The 14,425-nt window shown below is 36.3% G+C and overlaps 4 protein-coding genes across 7 annotated transcripts in view; 1 reads left to right on the forward strand and 3 right to left on the reverse strand.

The window, feature by feature from the left end:
* Nucleotides 1–2,341, reverse strand: part of LOC104752221 (probable transcriptional regulatory protein At2g25830) — a 4,375-nt gene extending 2,034 nt beyond the window's left edge. The window contains exons 1-5 of the mRNA XM_010419059.1: nt 1,988–2,341; nt 1,424–1,485; nt 1,088–1,244; nt 521–798; nt 20–140 (exon numbers count right to left, since the gene is read on the reverse strand). Coding sequence (XP_010417361.1) covers nt 20–140; nt 521–798; nt 1,088–1,244; nt 1,424–1,485; nt 1,988–2,263 — 894 coding nt within the window. The 5' untranslated portion in view covers nt 2,264–2,341. The remainder of the gene's footprint in view (nt 1–19; nt 141–520; nt 799–1,087; nt 1,245–1,423; nt 1,486–1,987) is intronic.
* Nucleotides 3,497–7,317, forward strand: LOC104703114 (tryptophan--tRNA ligase, chloroplastic/mitochondrial-like). Its single transcript, XM_010419060.2, has 13 exons — nt 3,497–3,796; nt 3,916–4,003; nt 4,227–4,268; nt 4,352–4,564; nt 4,850–4,921; nt 5,154–5,266; nt 5,392–5,413; nt 5,510–5,575; nt 5,988–6,044; nt 6,372–6,418; nt 6,502–6,583; nt 6,688–6,777; nt 6,931–7,317. Exons 1-13 carry the CDS (start codon nt 3,603–3,605, stop codon nt 7,069–7,071), a joined length of 1,227 nt encoding a protein of 408 aa, XP_010417362.1. The 5' UTR covers nt 3,497–3,602; the 3' UTR covers nt 7,072–7,317.
* Nucleotides 7,486–12,280, reverse strand: LOC104703115 (nuclear poly(A) polymerase 2-like). 4 transcript variants are annotated; one of them, XM_019227960.1, is made up of 12 exons: nt 11,873–12,278; nt 11,682–11,759; nt 11,290–11,397; nt 11,134–11,196; nt 10,898–11,059; nt 10,457–10,570; nt 10,308–10,370; nt 9,895–10,224; nt 9,655–9,819; nt 8,565–9,527; nt 8,269–8,315; nt 7,486–8,158 (listed from the first exon to the last, which is right to left on the reverse strand). In XM_019227960.1, the coding sequence occupies exons 1-12, from the start codon at nt 12,020–12,022 to the stop codon at nt 8,128–8,130; spliced, it is 2,274 nt and encodes a 757-aa protein (XP_019083505.1). In that variant the 5' UTR covers nt 12,023–12,278; the 3' UTR covers nt 7,486–8,127. The 4 variants fall into 4 exon arrangements, with proteins under 4 accessions (XP_019083505.1, XP_010417364.1, XP_019083506.1 ...); XM_010419062.2 differs by having other exon boundaries at nt 8,091–8,161; XM_019227961.1 differs by lacking the exon at nt 7,486–8,158 and having other exon boundaries at nt 8,170–8,315; nt 8,565–9,422; nt 11,873–12,280.
* On the reverse strand, nt 13,286–14,069 carry LOC104705051. The gene is made up of 3 exons (XM_010421044.1): nt 13,996–14,069; nt 13,793–13,910; nt 13,286–13,708 (listed from the first exon to the last, which is right to left on the reverse strand). Exons 1-3 carry the CDS (start codon nt 14,067–14,069, stop codon nt 13,286–13,288), a joined length of 615 nt encoding a protein of 204 aa, XP_010419346.1.

The following is a 14,425-nucleotide window of genomic DNA, read 5'->3' on the forward strand; positions in this document are numbered from 1 at the left end:
CAGAGCGGAAATTCACTACCTCAACTGTTGTCAGAGGAAGCAGTTCAGAGCCATTGTCAGGCTCGAAGTTCACTCCTTCATCACGTAGCTTTGATAGTATCGTTGAGTAGTTCTCAGATGAAGTTACAATTTTGTAGTACCTGAACAGATAGAGAGAGAAAAGAAACATATGAAACAAAAGTATACTTATGAGTTATCTAGGGATCATCTAATCACACCCATTTAATGTTGCAAGAAGGATTTCTTGTTTCAAACCGCATGGTATAAAAACTTTTACTGTAATTAGCTGTTTATTAAAAGAAAATGCACTAGGTCTACCCTCTGTCACTTAATTACTTTTCAGATTCAATCTTGGAAGAAACTGCTAACACGTTTCAAGAAGTGTCTATTTCAAACTTCAACACAACTTAGGTTTCATCATCAACAAAAAACAATAAACATAATACTGACAACAGGAAGAAAAGAAATGCGGAGAAACTCGGGTTTTTAAAGAGATTTGGATGTATTATATTATGTATACCTTTCTTCCCTATCTTCATCAGTATCATCTTCATAAATTGGGGGCTCAATAACATCCTCTGCTCCAGCATCTATAGCAATCATAAGGAGCTGATCTTTGTCAGCTTCAGTGACCTTAATATTCACTACCCTAACTCGTCTAAACTTGAACATGACAGATCCTGAATCAGCCATTTTCCCCCCATAATCCTTAACAACCGATCTTATAGCTGCCACTGATCGATTAATTTTGTCTGTTAAGACCTCGACTACCATACTAACTCCACCATAGCCATATACCTAAAGCATAGGACAAAAAAAAAAAATTCACATTCATCATATCTTACAAATGGACCCAAAAGAAATGACAAGGAACTGACATTTTAGTATTGCAAAAGAAATCGTTAAACTGAACTAGGTACTGAGGTAGTGCTAGGTTCCGTAACCATACTTGGCCAGATTAGAATAATGATCTAAAACCAATTCATACGTTTTAAATTACCAGGCCATATCTCAACCTTACTAGGATGATTCACCATAATGGCCCCACTTGCAAACATAAAACTAGAATTGAAGCTCAGGATCTAACCTCGTATATCTTCTCTATAAAAGCTTCTTGCCCTTTCTCAGAAGCCCTTTTAATATTACGCTCCACAATGTCCTTCGGTACATCCAGTTCCTTAGCTTTGTCAAGTATAGTAGCTAGAGTGGTATTTGAAACTGGGTTTGGACCCCCTTTCTTGACACTGCATGATGATAAACCCACACATGATTCCTATTGTCATAGGCATAAGTCCACAACAAAGTAAGAAGTTGAATCCAAAAATCTCAAGAGCCTCTATATCCACAACTACTGTTCAAGTTTTACTTAACAAACAACAACAACATAAAAGATACAACATTGGTAATAATGTCGAAGACTTACGCAGATACAACCTCCTTGCCAATTCTACAGTATAGCTTCGCCTTCTTTGAATCTTGAGCCCCCTGTATACACCAATAACTTCAATCTCAGAGTTCTTAAAATACAATATTTGTCCAGAAAAAAGTAATTTTTTTTTGTGTTGTGCCGTGTAATATGTGATTTTCATATACAAAAGCAACCACAGGTTTCATGAACATATTGATATTTACTCTCTGATTTTGATACTACACTAGCAGTAGACACTTTGACTAAAGGCTTCACAATATAAACATATGATGAATTAGATATCTTATGTCAAGATTGACATAAACCTGCAAATTAAACTCTTTGCTTGTCCGTATAAACCCATGATCAAACCTACTCATTCTCTGAGGCATTTCATCAAACACATGGTTGGCATCAACAATAACGAGCTCTAGACTCATCAAAACAACTCAATTGTTAATTCCTCCTAGTAATAACAGTGAAGCAGGACCTCTAATCATTCAAATTGGAACTTGAATTGTCATATGACCAAAGCTAAGAAAGAACCTACAAACACATAATAGGGCATAAATAACGAACCTTTCGGCCAGCGATTTTGGAAGAGCGACGACCCATACATAGAGGAGTTGAAATCGAAATCTTTCTGAGTTGAAGCTTGCGACAGTTCTGGTCATCTGATTGATGACGCGGCGCTGTGAAATGCGAAGTTGTGGTGTGAGGGGAGATTGAGGAAAGAGAGGAGAAAGAGTTGGTCTTGGTAAGAAGACGATGGTTAGTGGAGTTGAGAATGGATCTAGAAGAGAGGCCATTGGAGAATCTGAGTAGGAGTGCTCTCATGGAGCAATGGGAGGCCATAGTCTTTTGAGTGTGGATGGATGGACTTAGAAGACAGGGAATTAGAGTAATCCAGCCCGATGCAATTTTTCCTATTATTTTATGCTTTCATTCGTGTTGTAGAAATCACTAGACGCTATGTCCACCCTAACAGCTCGACTAGCGCCTAGTAAGAAAATTGGAAATTAAACGAGAATTAATCGGTTACTAGTTTTAGAATTATTTTATTAAATTAATAATTAAATACAAAAATATAGTATTAAATATATAAATAATTTATTTTATGTTAAAAAAAATATCAAATAAAATATAAAACTATAGTATTGTCTTTAAAATTACGGTAAACACATAAAAACATAATTAAAAAAGAAAATTTTGTGATTTTTATTAAAATTTTATACATTAGTTATTGTAAAACTTCATAAACTCTTAATTTAAATGTCTAAATAACAAAAATATATATATTTGATTTATATTTGACTTCAAAAATAATCGGTATATATAAAACTAAGCGGGAAGTAATCGGATTAGACATGTTATAATCAAATTAGACGAACATAATTGAATAATTGATGCTAGGCGGAGATTAGTCATTAATCGAGGCAGAGAGGATGAGCCTAGGGATTTTGCGGGGCGTAATCGGTGCTAGGCGGGGATTTTTAAAAGAGGGGCTCTCATCATGGTAACTTTATTTTAAGCTATTTTTATTTATTTATTTTGAAACAAAAGGTGCATTAGGATTTACAGATTTACGGAAGTTGGGACGGACGAATCCATCTGCGAATTAAATCGTTTTTTATATATTATTCGTTAAGTATATACTCTATAGTGGTGTGGTAAAAATAAAAATAAAAAGAAAATGCTACAAACTAATTCTGGACTGCTTTTACCTATAAATAGAATTGCTTTTACGGTTTTACTTATCATATTAAAAATAGAATGTTACTAAATCACTGATGAATTTACCCGTTCTGACTGTTGTCACCATTCAATTTCGATTAATTTTTATTTTAGATCAAAATTAAAATTAAAGATGTATATTGTTACAGCTGTTGAAGCAGACAAATTAGTAATTGTGACAGACAAATCTATTTAGGGATTAAACGGATTTGTCCACGTCTACCGTCGTAACTATTTACACACTAAATTTGTATTAGTGCTTAATAAATGATTTATTGGATTATATCTTAGGATAAGTGAATATTGAGTAAAGCGTTAATATTTTTGCTTGGAAAGGTTGAGATTGTGGTTTTGACTTTGATGTTAAAGCCGTGTGACCCTCACAAAAACCCATCCTTCCCTTTACAAAAAACCCAATCTTCTTCTCCGAGAGTGTGAGTGAGAGAGAAGAAGGACGAGGATGGGGCACGCCACGACTCTCTCTCAATTCCTCATCCTCTCTACCTCAAGGTTCTCTCGTCTCGGGTCTCGCACTAGATTCCTCACTAAACCCACCCCTCTCTCCGGCTCTTTCTCTCCCATTCAGGTCACCGGACAAGGTTTCCGATGCTGTTGCTCTGCCGCCGCCACAGAGGACACTTCTCCTTCTGTCAAGTATAAAAATCTTGCCTTTACCTTACCTGCTTGCTCCTAGTTGCAATTGCTATAGGTCTGCATTTTCTGTTAGAAATTATTGATTCAGTTTTTGTCTACTTTGATTCTCCTCATGGCAGGAAACGTGTGGTCTCTGGAGTTCAGCCGACGGGATCAATTCACTTAGGAAACTATCTCGGAGCTATCAAAAATTGGGTCGCTCTTCAGGTTCTTTCTCTTTTCTCTAGTCAGTCAGATAAGCATTACCATTTGCAACATTCATCAAATTTAGATACTATGTTGTAAAGTTGAAGGCTTTTTTAACAAATGGATTCAGTTTATTGTAAAGTTAAGGACTTTAGGAAAAGGATTCAGTTATTATCTTTTCTGGTTGCTACAAAATTTATCTTTCTCTCTTTGTTTCAGGCGTCTTGTGTTTATATTTTTGCAGGATACGTATGAGACACTCTTTTTCATCGTAGACCTTCACGCGGTATAAATTGTCTACCTTTCAAAAGTTTGTTTGGGTATTATTTCTCTTGCAGCCTTTATTTATATCGTTCTTAATCTATGTAGATAACACTTCCATATGATACACAACAACTAGGAAAGGCAACTAGGGATACTGCAGCACTTTATCTAGCATGTGGTATTGACGTTTCTAAGGCTTCGGTATTTGTGCAATCTCACGTCCGCTCTCATCAGGAGTTAATGTGGCTTTTATGTGCATCCACACCTATTGGTTGGCTACAGAAAATGATTCAGTTCAAAGAGAAATCACGCAAAGAGGTGCGTATATGGTTGCTTCTTGGTCTATAACATTTATTTTATTTGCATCATTATGTGCTTCAAATAACTAAAAGGGATACCTGCCTAAAACTTTTTAAAGGTTTGTTTTGATTTCTTAATGTTACTAGTTATAAAAGATATGCAATCTTCTAATGTTGGGCATAGGAACAGGCAAAACATAGTCAACTTAGTCTTTTTTGCTGCAAAGAGCTGTGTCTTTTAATGTGATAGTAATATACATACAGGATTCTGTTTACTAATTTCATTTTCATCCTTTCTTGGCAGGGGGGTGAGAACGCCAGTGCCGCTTTGTTAATTTATCCTGATCTGATGGCTGCAGATATCCTATTGTATCAGGTGATGCTTTAAAATAATGAGTGTGATCTACAACTTTAAAATAAAGAAGAAACACTGGTAAAATAACGATCTTATATAGCTAAGCTCATGCCAGAGTTTTTCGGCCAACTGTCTTTGGGATTGTTTCGTTGTTCAGTAAAAAAGAGCATGTAAATACCTGCTTGTTTATTGCATGTGAGATAACCAATTTGTGATTTGCTTAATTCTTATACTCTGCCGCATCCCACTGTAGTCCGATTTTGTCCCTGTTGGTGAGGACCAGAAGCAACACCTAGAACTTGCCCGCGAAATTGCACAGCGTATGAATAATCTATATGGTGGAAGGAAGTGGAAGAAGCTCGGAGGGTATTATATTTTACTCTGTGCAGTTAGTATGTTGACTATACCATTTAAACAAGTCTTTATGATCTATAATTTCCCCTTCATTCGTATTTCCTCATCCATATAACATTGTTGGATTTCATTTCCAGGCGTGGTGGCTCGCTCTTTAAGGTGAAATTTTCCAAAGGCTTTTTTTCTATTCTCTTTGTGTGGCTTTGTGGGTTTATCTCTGGTTGTTAATCATATTCAAATTTATCTTGTTTGTAGATACCAGAACCACTCATACCACAAGATGGAGCCCGTGTAATGTCTCTTACTGATGGTCTTTCCAAGGTAAAATGTTATCATTCACAGCTACTGTAAGGTTTCATGTCATTGATTTTTCTTTCTGCATTCAGCAGTTGCATCGCCATAGGTAAAATAAATGAAAAATTGGAGAAGGTGAACATAATTCATAAACTCTACTGAAAAAAATATATTGAGGTTAACCCTTCATATTCTTTAACATCTGAGAGACTTTTACTACTAGCTAGCCTGTTTCTTTTTAAGTTTCTAGATAAGTTAAAGGATTTACACACTTCTGAGTTCTGAGGTTTGCATCCCTAAGTGGTCTGAATAGATTTTGTCGACTTCAGAGGATCATATGAACCAATACAAATTTTGGGCTTTGCTTATTGCTGTAGTCAAATGATTTAGAGGAATTTCCTACTTGTTTCTGAGGTCTTACTGTCATGTAATTTTGTAGATGTCCAAGTCTGCACCTTCTGATCAGTCCCGGATCAATCTCCTTGACTCAAAAGATGTAAGTAAAATGAAGTCACTGATCTGTAATTCTTTTGAAACAGCAGTTTCTCATTGAGCATGAATATGGTACACCGTTCACCATTTCCATGAACGTTTGAGGCGTCTTAATTTTTCTTTTTGACAGCCGCTGCAACAATTTACAATGCCATACAACTCACAACATATTACTCATGTGCCATATGTTCTTAGAGCACATAAAATTATACTTGCCCGGTGATTCATAATGAACACAACGCATTCTTTGTTGAATTCTGTGTCATGTTTGTTGTATGTGTTCTTCTGCTACTAAATCCATTTCTCATCCCTCCTTTTGAAAACTGTGTAGTTGATTGCAGGCAAAATAAAACGGTGCAAGACAGACTCATTTGCAGGGTGAGTGCTAGTTATGTCGTTTAAAATTTCCTTGCAATTGAGAAATCTATATTAAAACTTTCTGTTTCTTGCTGTGTTAACAGCCTTGAGTTTGACAATGCTGAGAGACCTGAATGCAACAATCTCCTTTCAGTATATCAGATTGTTTCGGGCAAGACGAAAGAGGTATGGAAAAAGAGATAATGTCATTTACTCTAAAGATTTTGGTTACAGAGATGATTTCACATGTCATTTACTCACGGAGTGAACACTTTTTTAATCGGTTGCAGGAAGTGAAGGAGGAATGCAAAGATTTGAGCTGGGGTACATTTAAGCCTCTCCTTGCAGATGCTTTGATCGAACATCTTAGTCCAATCCAGGTCTGTGAAGCCAATTTAACCAATCCAATGTCTTCCTTCGAGTTTGTACCATTTTATCTCATGAAATCGTTGAAAGAAAAATGGAGATGTTAGAAGGGCATGTCATATGCATTAGTTATGAAATATTTGCTTTTGTATATGTTTCCGTGTCAGGCCCGGTATCAGGAGATAACAGCTGAACCAGAGTATTTGGACAAAGTATTATCAGAAGGTGCGGACAGAGCGACGGAGTTAGGGGATGTTACAATGCGCAATGTGTACCAAGCTATGGGTTTCTACCCGAGGTGGAGATAGTGCCAATTGATATTTGTGGTCGGCCGTTTTTGAAGTAACAAGAAAAGAGTTACATTTGCGAAATATTTGTTGATTCTTGAGTTTTGATCATTTTTACTTTTTGCAATTACCTTGATCTGTCAAAGTTTATCACACTATGTGATAACCCTATTGATCAACCTTTGCTCAAAACAGATTGCTGCACTCACTATAATTTTCCTCCTTTAGTTCGTATGTATCCACTTTGGCTTTTAGGCTTACAAAAAGCGTCCACCAATAAAAATTAACTGTGTTACACTTCCACAATTTGTTACAGAATCAATACCAGAGAATTCGTTCATCAGTTGAGTGACCAGTTCAATTTTCTAAAGTCACAGTTACTTGCATAAACCAGAGAAAGGGCATATATTCAGATACAATTTGGTGAATAGGGTTGGGTCAAACACGTCCTTCATTAAAAGTCATTATAGATCCATAGATAAAAAAACATTCTTCTATATATCACCTCACCAGACTGAATTACTTAACGAGCAGCAACTAGAAAGCAGGCGATAATTTATGCATAGAGTCGTATAACATTGAAAGATCCCAAATGTCAATACAGAAACAAGAGTGAAGTAACCTGAATAGGCAGACAGATACATTAATTCAGTTGCCCTATTCTATAGTGATCTCACTGGCTTCTTCGAAATCTTGCATCTTTCAGACAAAAGCACAGCTCCGCATCTTACCTGGAGCATTGTATCGAGCAATGCTTGTCTTTTGCATCCCACACTCATTATTTAAGCTCACTCTTCGCAGAGTTTGGTTTTTGGATACTCACAATACCACCATATTCAACAAACACATCATTTAAAAAATTGTTACCATTTTTTCTTTTCCTTTCTTCTTTATTTTTTTCTTTTCCTTTCTAAGCGTCTAGTATTCATAATTAGGTGCACTTACCAATAGTGTCGAGTTCTGAAGCTGTCGTCCAAAGCAAACACTAGGTTGCTCTGATTCTTGTTATTTATTTTTGTGTTTTTTCTTTTACTTTTTCTTGACTTCCGGTTGTCGTTGCAATTGCGGAGACCTCTCTCACACTATGGACTTCAAGCTCAACCTCTTGCTGCTATAAAAAGTACCAAAACAAGAGTAAAAAGAGATCATGATTGGCAAAAGGCAGAAATGGGTTGCAAAAACACATGCCTCATCATTGCATTCTGCAAAGATTCTGACCTAGCTCTTGCTTCCAGCTTCCCCATCCCGCTGAACAGAGGATTTGACTAAGGCACAATAAAATTTACAAGTAGAGAAGTCAGAAGTGATCTGGGAAGATAAAAGAACCTAGTTTCAAAAGACAATAAAAAGTATGCAATAATACAAACCAGCCACCAAACGCAGAAAATAAAACTACAGACAAAAACCCCTGTAAGGCTGTAACAACCCATAATTACTATGCCCAGCACAATCAAGACATATTTGCCAATTTGTTACGGTTCTTATACCATAATCATCGAACAGGAAAAACTAACCTCATGATCAAAATTCCGCCCACAGTATCCATTCAGCAAAACACCATCAGTAATTTCTCCCGACTTGGTTTCCATCTCAACTTCATAAACATCTTCTTCTAGATTTTGTTGCCTTGGAAGATGTTGAGTGTCAGTGTCATTGATTGATTCAGAGCCCATATCACAAGTTATTTCTTTATTCAGCCCACCTTCACACGCTAGCACAGCACCAGGGTCAGGTCTTACATGTTTTCCTACAGGCCTAGCCAGGTCATGATAACCTTGAACTAGAGTTTTATCATCTACTTCCAAGAATTGCTCGCTACCAGAGTTATGCTCATTTTGAGAATACTCTATAAGTTCAGTGGTTTTACTGATAATTTTTTCAGTCTCAACTTCCACAATAGGAAGACTTCTAACACTGCAAACAAGATCTCCAGTTACTAAGCATTCAGCTCTAGAACCTGGCACAATGCCAATCTGAGGAGTCCCACCAGAAGTGATAGCACTGCTGTCAGGAGAAACTACACCCACACTATGTGGACTACGAGATGCACGCTTCTCATATTTCTCTGGCCTGGTATCCATAGTTTCATTATCGTTCTTTCTCTTCGCATATCTCTCAACAGAGTTGGACAAAGAACCAACGCCCTCCTCACCAGGTACTCTGCATTGTTGATTATGGTGCCTTGGTTGACGAGGCCTTTTATATCCATTTGGGAAAACAAAAGATGGAAGCTGTCGTCTTCGAACATGAAAAACATACACATCCATCCCAGGTCTCCAAAACATATACATGTTTACCTCTTGCCTGAACTCGTCCACTGTTCCACGTATATCAAACTGCTGACATTCTTGGCCACCAAATCCGTCTGCCCTCTGCAAGCCCATGAAAAAGGCACAATGTCGAAACTGCTTGGAAGTGTCCACATACTCATTTGGTTGAGGGTGGCACATTAACATCCCATTTGTGTCTCGTTCTATCTGTATTAATAGATAAAAAAGAGAAGAAGAACCCTTAATTATTTATATTACGTAAAAAATGGAGAACACACTGAAGACAGGGAAGGTACCTCTTCAACATCAAATTAACATAAGGATATTTATCTACCTTCAAGGTCAGCTGCCTGAACCGTGACTCCACCCAACCTTTCCACGCCAGTAAATCTTCGGCATCTGCAGCTAGTACATCAACCTGAAGGTAGTTTTTATATGCCTCAAAGAACATATATTGCTCAAATAAGGACCTCCAGTGTTGTTTATTTAACTCAATCTCCTGCATATAAAATTACTTAGCAACAGGATTCTGGATAAAGTGTTCATAACAAGATCAGGGGTTTTGCTCCCTAACCTGACAGATCGTGTTACCAAACTGGAATTGCTCTGTCATAACACGAAGAGTGCTTTGAGATACATTGTAACTAGAATTCATGCATGGGTACGCAGGAGTTATTATTGGCATAAGATGATAACGGTCACGATGATTTTTTCGTGGGTCCCAGACAGGAAAGCCAAGCTCATCTTCTTCTATTGTACAAAGCATGACTGGATTTGGCCAGCGCCATTGTGTATATACTCTAAAAAATCGAGAAACCAACATACTAGGAATAGCATTTGGATAAAGTTGGCACAGGCGTGCAACCAGAAGTGCCCAGTTTACACCACCAAGAAATCCAGTAACCTGCTCAATATAACAGAGATTATAAGAGCTTTTATCTAAACATATTTTCAACAGATGTAATATTCAGAAAGACACCACCTTACATTTGAATAGACCCCACGCTTTTTAGCCCAGTACTTTAGGCATCTTAATGTTGTCCGGAAGTGCTACATTTGCACATAACATCAGAGATGACTTACATGATTTGTTAGTTTATAACAAAAAAAAAAGAACTGGCATACAACGACTTTACCTCAGAATTTGGAACGAGTTTAAGAATCTGATCAGCAACCCTACAACCATTAAGACTCCGGACAGTTTGTTCATCCACGTCACACAGCACAGAAGAGTTGGAGATATCCAGATCCTGTTAATAAATCGAATCCAGAAAAACATGGGACCTGATTCAGCAAAACTTATAAAATTTGGCGAGAACTCAGCTCAGTACTCATATATAAATCAAGCCTGGTGGTGCTAATATGGCAGTCGCCCATCACCATGTTCACTAAGGCTAACAATATCTAAAAAGAAGTTTCTTTCAGATCTCAACCACCATTGGAGGACGTCTATGAAACTAAATGTGACAAGATGCAATACACGCACTAAAAACCACCAAACGAAGTCCAAAAAAAAATAGAGGTATCATAACCCCCTAGGTTTCAGCAGAAACTGAAAAAGGCTATACTGATGTTACCTGTGGGACAACTAGAAGCGATATGCTAGCATACAGAAGATCAATTGATATTCCTTGAAACTTGAATTTCATAACTGGGACATGGGCATCAGTAACAGGTTGAAGCTCAGTCACTTCTTCCATTTCAGCCAATATACCACGCAAGATAATGAAGAAATCCTCCTGTAAAATTAAACTGTTGGCAACTAAACAACATACCAGACGTTTACATCAGTAAGACGTGATTCAGTAGTTACCTCTCTGTTAACATAAGATGGGCCAACACACAAAGTATCAATATCAGACCCAGGTCCGTGTACCTGCAAGTCAACAATTCAAATAAGCCATAACCTTTCAACAAACAGATAAGATGCAATTGAACTTTTTTTATGTTAAACTTAAAAAGCACTTACTCCAAGTCGGTAAGATCCAAAAGTGAAAATGACAGCATTTGCATCCTCCACCATCTGATCTGTATAGCCTCTCTGCCGAGTTAACTGTTTCACCCAGTGTTTTACAATCTATACAAGACGTTTAAGGAATAAGTTATGTTAGATGGAAAAAGCTAGTATTGTAAACAAAACTGGACCATCATGAAAACACCATTACAACATCGAAAACAAAAGCAGCTAAAACAGAGTAAAACATCAAACCGCCTATATGTCATTATGAGTTGGCATGGCCATTCAGATAAAAGCCAATAGACATAGAAGGCTAAGACTACACAATTACCAATCATTTTGAAAAGCTGCTAATATAATATTAACCACATAGAACTCTAAGCATTATCAAAGCGCTGAATCACCTGATCAATGCGCACCAGAACTTCCTCTCTTCGCATAGTTTCTTCTCTGTTCTCATAGAGCCCCTCGTCAACCAGGAACTTCCGAAACAGACCCCAAAAAAAAAAAAAAAAAAANATCAGCAAAAACGTATGTTACCTGGAAACAGTTTGTCATCGGAAAAACAAAAGAAAAAAAAAAACACAAAAGCTACCTTCTCCAGTTCGAAATTACGCTTAACATCAGCCGCACAAGGACCAGCAACGGAAAGTGGTTTCGTGATTCCATAGCTCTTAAGAATAGCTTTTACCTCTGGTGGAGAGGAACCAGAACCATCGTCGGTGCGTTGTTGAGTACTCACCATGACAAAACGCGTAAACACCAGGGAAACCCTAAGCGTTACTAACCAAGCACAACAACAACAACAGCACCTGATTAAGCACACAGATCATGATCATTTCGGAATCTAACGGAAGAAGTCAAGGAATCATGGCGGAAGGAGAAGAAAGGTGGCAAAAGAGAAAAAAAAAAAAAAGTGATGAGAGGGGAGCGAGAAAAGCTCAAAAACGAGAATCGAAAACCCTAAATCGAAGGATATGGAAAGGCCCTCGACTAGAAATTTCAAAGGAGAGTCAAAGAATGAGGAATTAAATAATAAACGGATTAAAATCGATTTGACCAGTTCAAAGGAGGGAGATGGATGGACGAAGCTAGTTTATTCGTGTATTGGTTAGTGGAATTTAACTGATTTTATAAATTTCATGTAAAAGTAAATACATGTAATACATAAAATCTTTCAGCTCTATCATAAAATCTTTCGGTTCTATTATATTAAATGTATTTTATTATATGTACGGATGAAAATATGTATATTAATATACATAAATACGTTAAATTAGTTGTACAGCTTAAAATATATGTATTATTTTCTGTACATTTAATAAACTGTATAGATTATATTTGTATATTTTATAAGTTGTATAGAGAAAAATTTATGAAATTTATTTTACATAATAAAAACAAATTGTCAAACAAACCAGATATCAAATAATATATGCAAAAATATATAATTTTTTATACCTAAAATAAATTTATATTGATTAGTATTTATTTATTAGATTCAAGGGATAATGTAATAAATCATGAAAATATTTAATTTTAATGGCATACTTGTAAATAAAATGATTTTTTTAGGGTCAGAAATTAATGTAAATAGTAGTGAAAGTGATTATTTTGCAAATTATAAATAGTAAATGTACTAAATTGCCAACTATGTTTCAAAAATATACTAGATTGCCAAAATTCTCAAAAAATACTTATTAGTTTTAGTCCATAATTAATTTGAGAGAAAAAGTGAATTAATTTGTTTTGGAAACTAATAATTATTTAAAATAATTTATTAATCTAATATTAATTTACATTTTTTTCTTTTAATGAATAATTTGAAAATGATTTTAAGGCCAATAACATTTCATGTATTTTTTACCCAAAAAATTTGTAAAAATAAAATCAATCGATCTAAGAAATTTACTCTTAATAGGAAATTTAAAAATGATTTTAAGGCCAATAACCTATAGGTACTCTTCCCTTAATATCGATAAAATCAATCGATCTAAGAAACTCTGATTCATATGCGTAAAGAAGTAAGGCGACGAGAGCAAGCATCACGACTTGCTTCGTTCAAAAGAGGCGTAAACAACTCAAGAACTATAGTCTTATTAGGGTTTATCATTTCCGGTGTTGTTTCAAAGAGAGACTTCCAAAAGTGCAAAATATTGGACTCTATAGCTTCTCTCGCAAACCCATTCGCCTTTGATACATCCTTGACATAACTCAAATTCTCCTCTAGCTTCTTAAGCTCTTGTTTGTATCGTTCAACACCAGAAGGTTTCACTAGACCACCAGTTTTGAGAACCGAAACAATGCGAGCCAAAACTCTGACTCCAAAAGCAAAATAATAGGAGGACAATTTGAACTGGTCCCATTGGATTGATTTGCCACCATCCTGATAAACTCCATTCTTGGGTTTGATATATGTTTCAAACACATACTGAATAACACGGAACACTCTTCCTACCACCGGACCGTCAAAGTTTCTCTTCCCACCATACTTGAATAGCCAATAACAGAAGACTAACATAGAACGTATGTCATTAGATAATAGGAACATTGCTTCAGCCAGAAAGAGAGAGAGCTCAACTCCTAGTCGTACAGCCTCCTCTTTCTGCTCCTGCTTCTGCTTCTCTTTCGTCCTGCACAATTTGTTTTTTTTTTCACTTTGTAACCGTACCCGAGTAAGAAAATATTTTTCTAAAGGAAATAATGAAAATCACTAACCCTATTGTGTACGGAGAATATCTAGACTTTGGTAGTTTCTTGTTGTGACGGAGAACTCGGTCAGTCATGGACATCGATTGCAATTGGTTCGTGATGTCCGACATGTCAAAGGAACTCACCGAAAAAGACTCCTGATGCAATTTTTGTGGGCTTGCCAATGCATAAAGATAAAGAAACAACTCATAGTCAAAAGATCAGTTGCAAATTATATGCTTAACGCATTTAGTTGTTTTTATTAGGGCAACATAGAGAAGAACCCTAGATCGTAACCTTAGCCTTCAATTTGAAACAAGATAGAAAACCCTAAATCGTAACTTTAGCCTTCAATTTGAAACTGTTTAAATCCAAATTCAGAAAACCAAACAAAAAAACAAAAATCATGGAAAGAGAAGAACTAGGCACTGACCTCATCACCTCATCATCGTATAGT

This window comes from Camelina sativa, chromosome 7, assembly GCF_000633955.1.
Source record: "Camelina sativa cultivar DH55 chromosome 7, Cs, whole genome shotgun sequence".
In the NCBI taxonomy this organism is placed as follows: domain Eukaryota; kingdom Viridiplantae; phylum Streptophyta; class Magnoliopsida; order Brassicales; family Brassicaceae; genus Camelina; species Camelina sativa.

Excerpts from the sequence above, each read along its gene's own strand:
- LOC104703114 (XM_010419060.2), top strand. The coding sequence starts at position 3,603 with ATGGGGCACGCCACGACTCTCTCTCAATTCCTCATCCTCTCTACCTCA. Across the intron at positions 6,045-6,371 it reads ATCTCCTTGACTCAAAAGAT|TTGATTGCAGGCAAAATAAA; the intron begins GTAAGTAAAATG and ends AAAACTGTGTAG. Across the intron at positions 6,584-6,687 it reads TTTCGGGCAAGACGAAAGAG|GAAGTGAAGGAGGAATGCAA; the intron begins GTATGGAAAAAG and ends AATCGGTTGCAG.
- LOC104703115 (XM_010419061.2), bottom strand. The coding sequence starts at position 12,022 with ATGGTGAGTACTCAACAACGCACCGACGATGGTTCTGGTTCCTCTCCA. Across the intron at positions 11,760-11,872 it reads GTAATTTCGAACTGGAGAAG|TTCCTGGTTGACGAGGGGCT; the intron begins GTAGCTTTTGTG and ends CTGTTTCGGAAG. Across the intron at positions 10,571-10,897 it reads CGCTTCTAGTTGTCCCACAG|GATCTGGATATCTCCAACTC; the intron begins GTAACATCAGTA and ends ATTTATTAACAG.
- LOC104705051 (XM_010421044.1), bottom strand. The coding sequence starts at position 14,069 with ATGTCCATGACTGACCGAGTTCTCCGTCACAACAAGAAACTACCAAAG. Across the intron at positions 13,911-13,995 it reads TATTCTCCGTACACAATAGG|GACGAAAGAGAAGCAGAAGC; the intron begins GTTAGTGATTTT and ends CAAATTGTGCAG. Across the intron at positions 13,709-13,792 it reads ATGACATACGTTCTATGTTA|TATGTGTTTGAAACATATAT; the intron begins GTCTTCTGTTAT and ends CGTGTTATTCAG.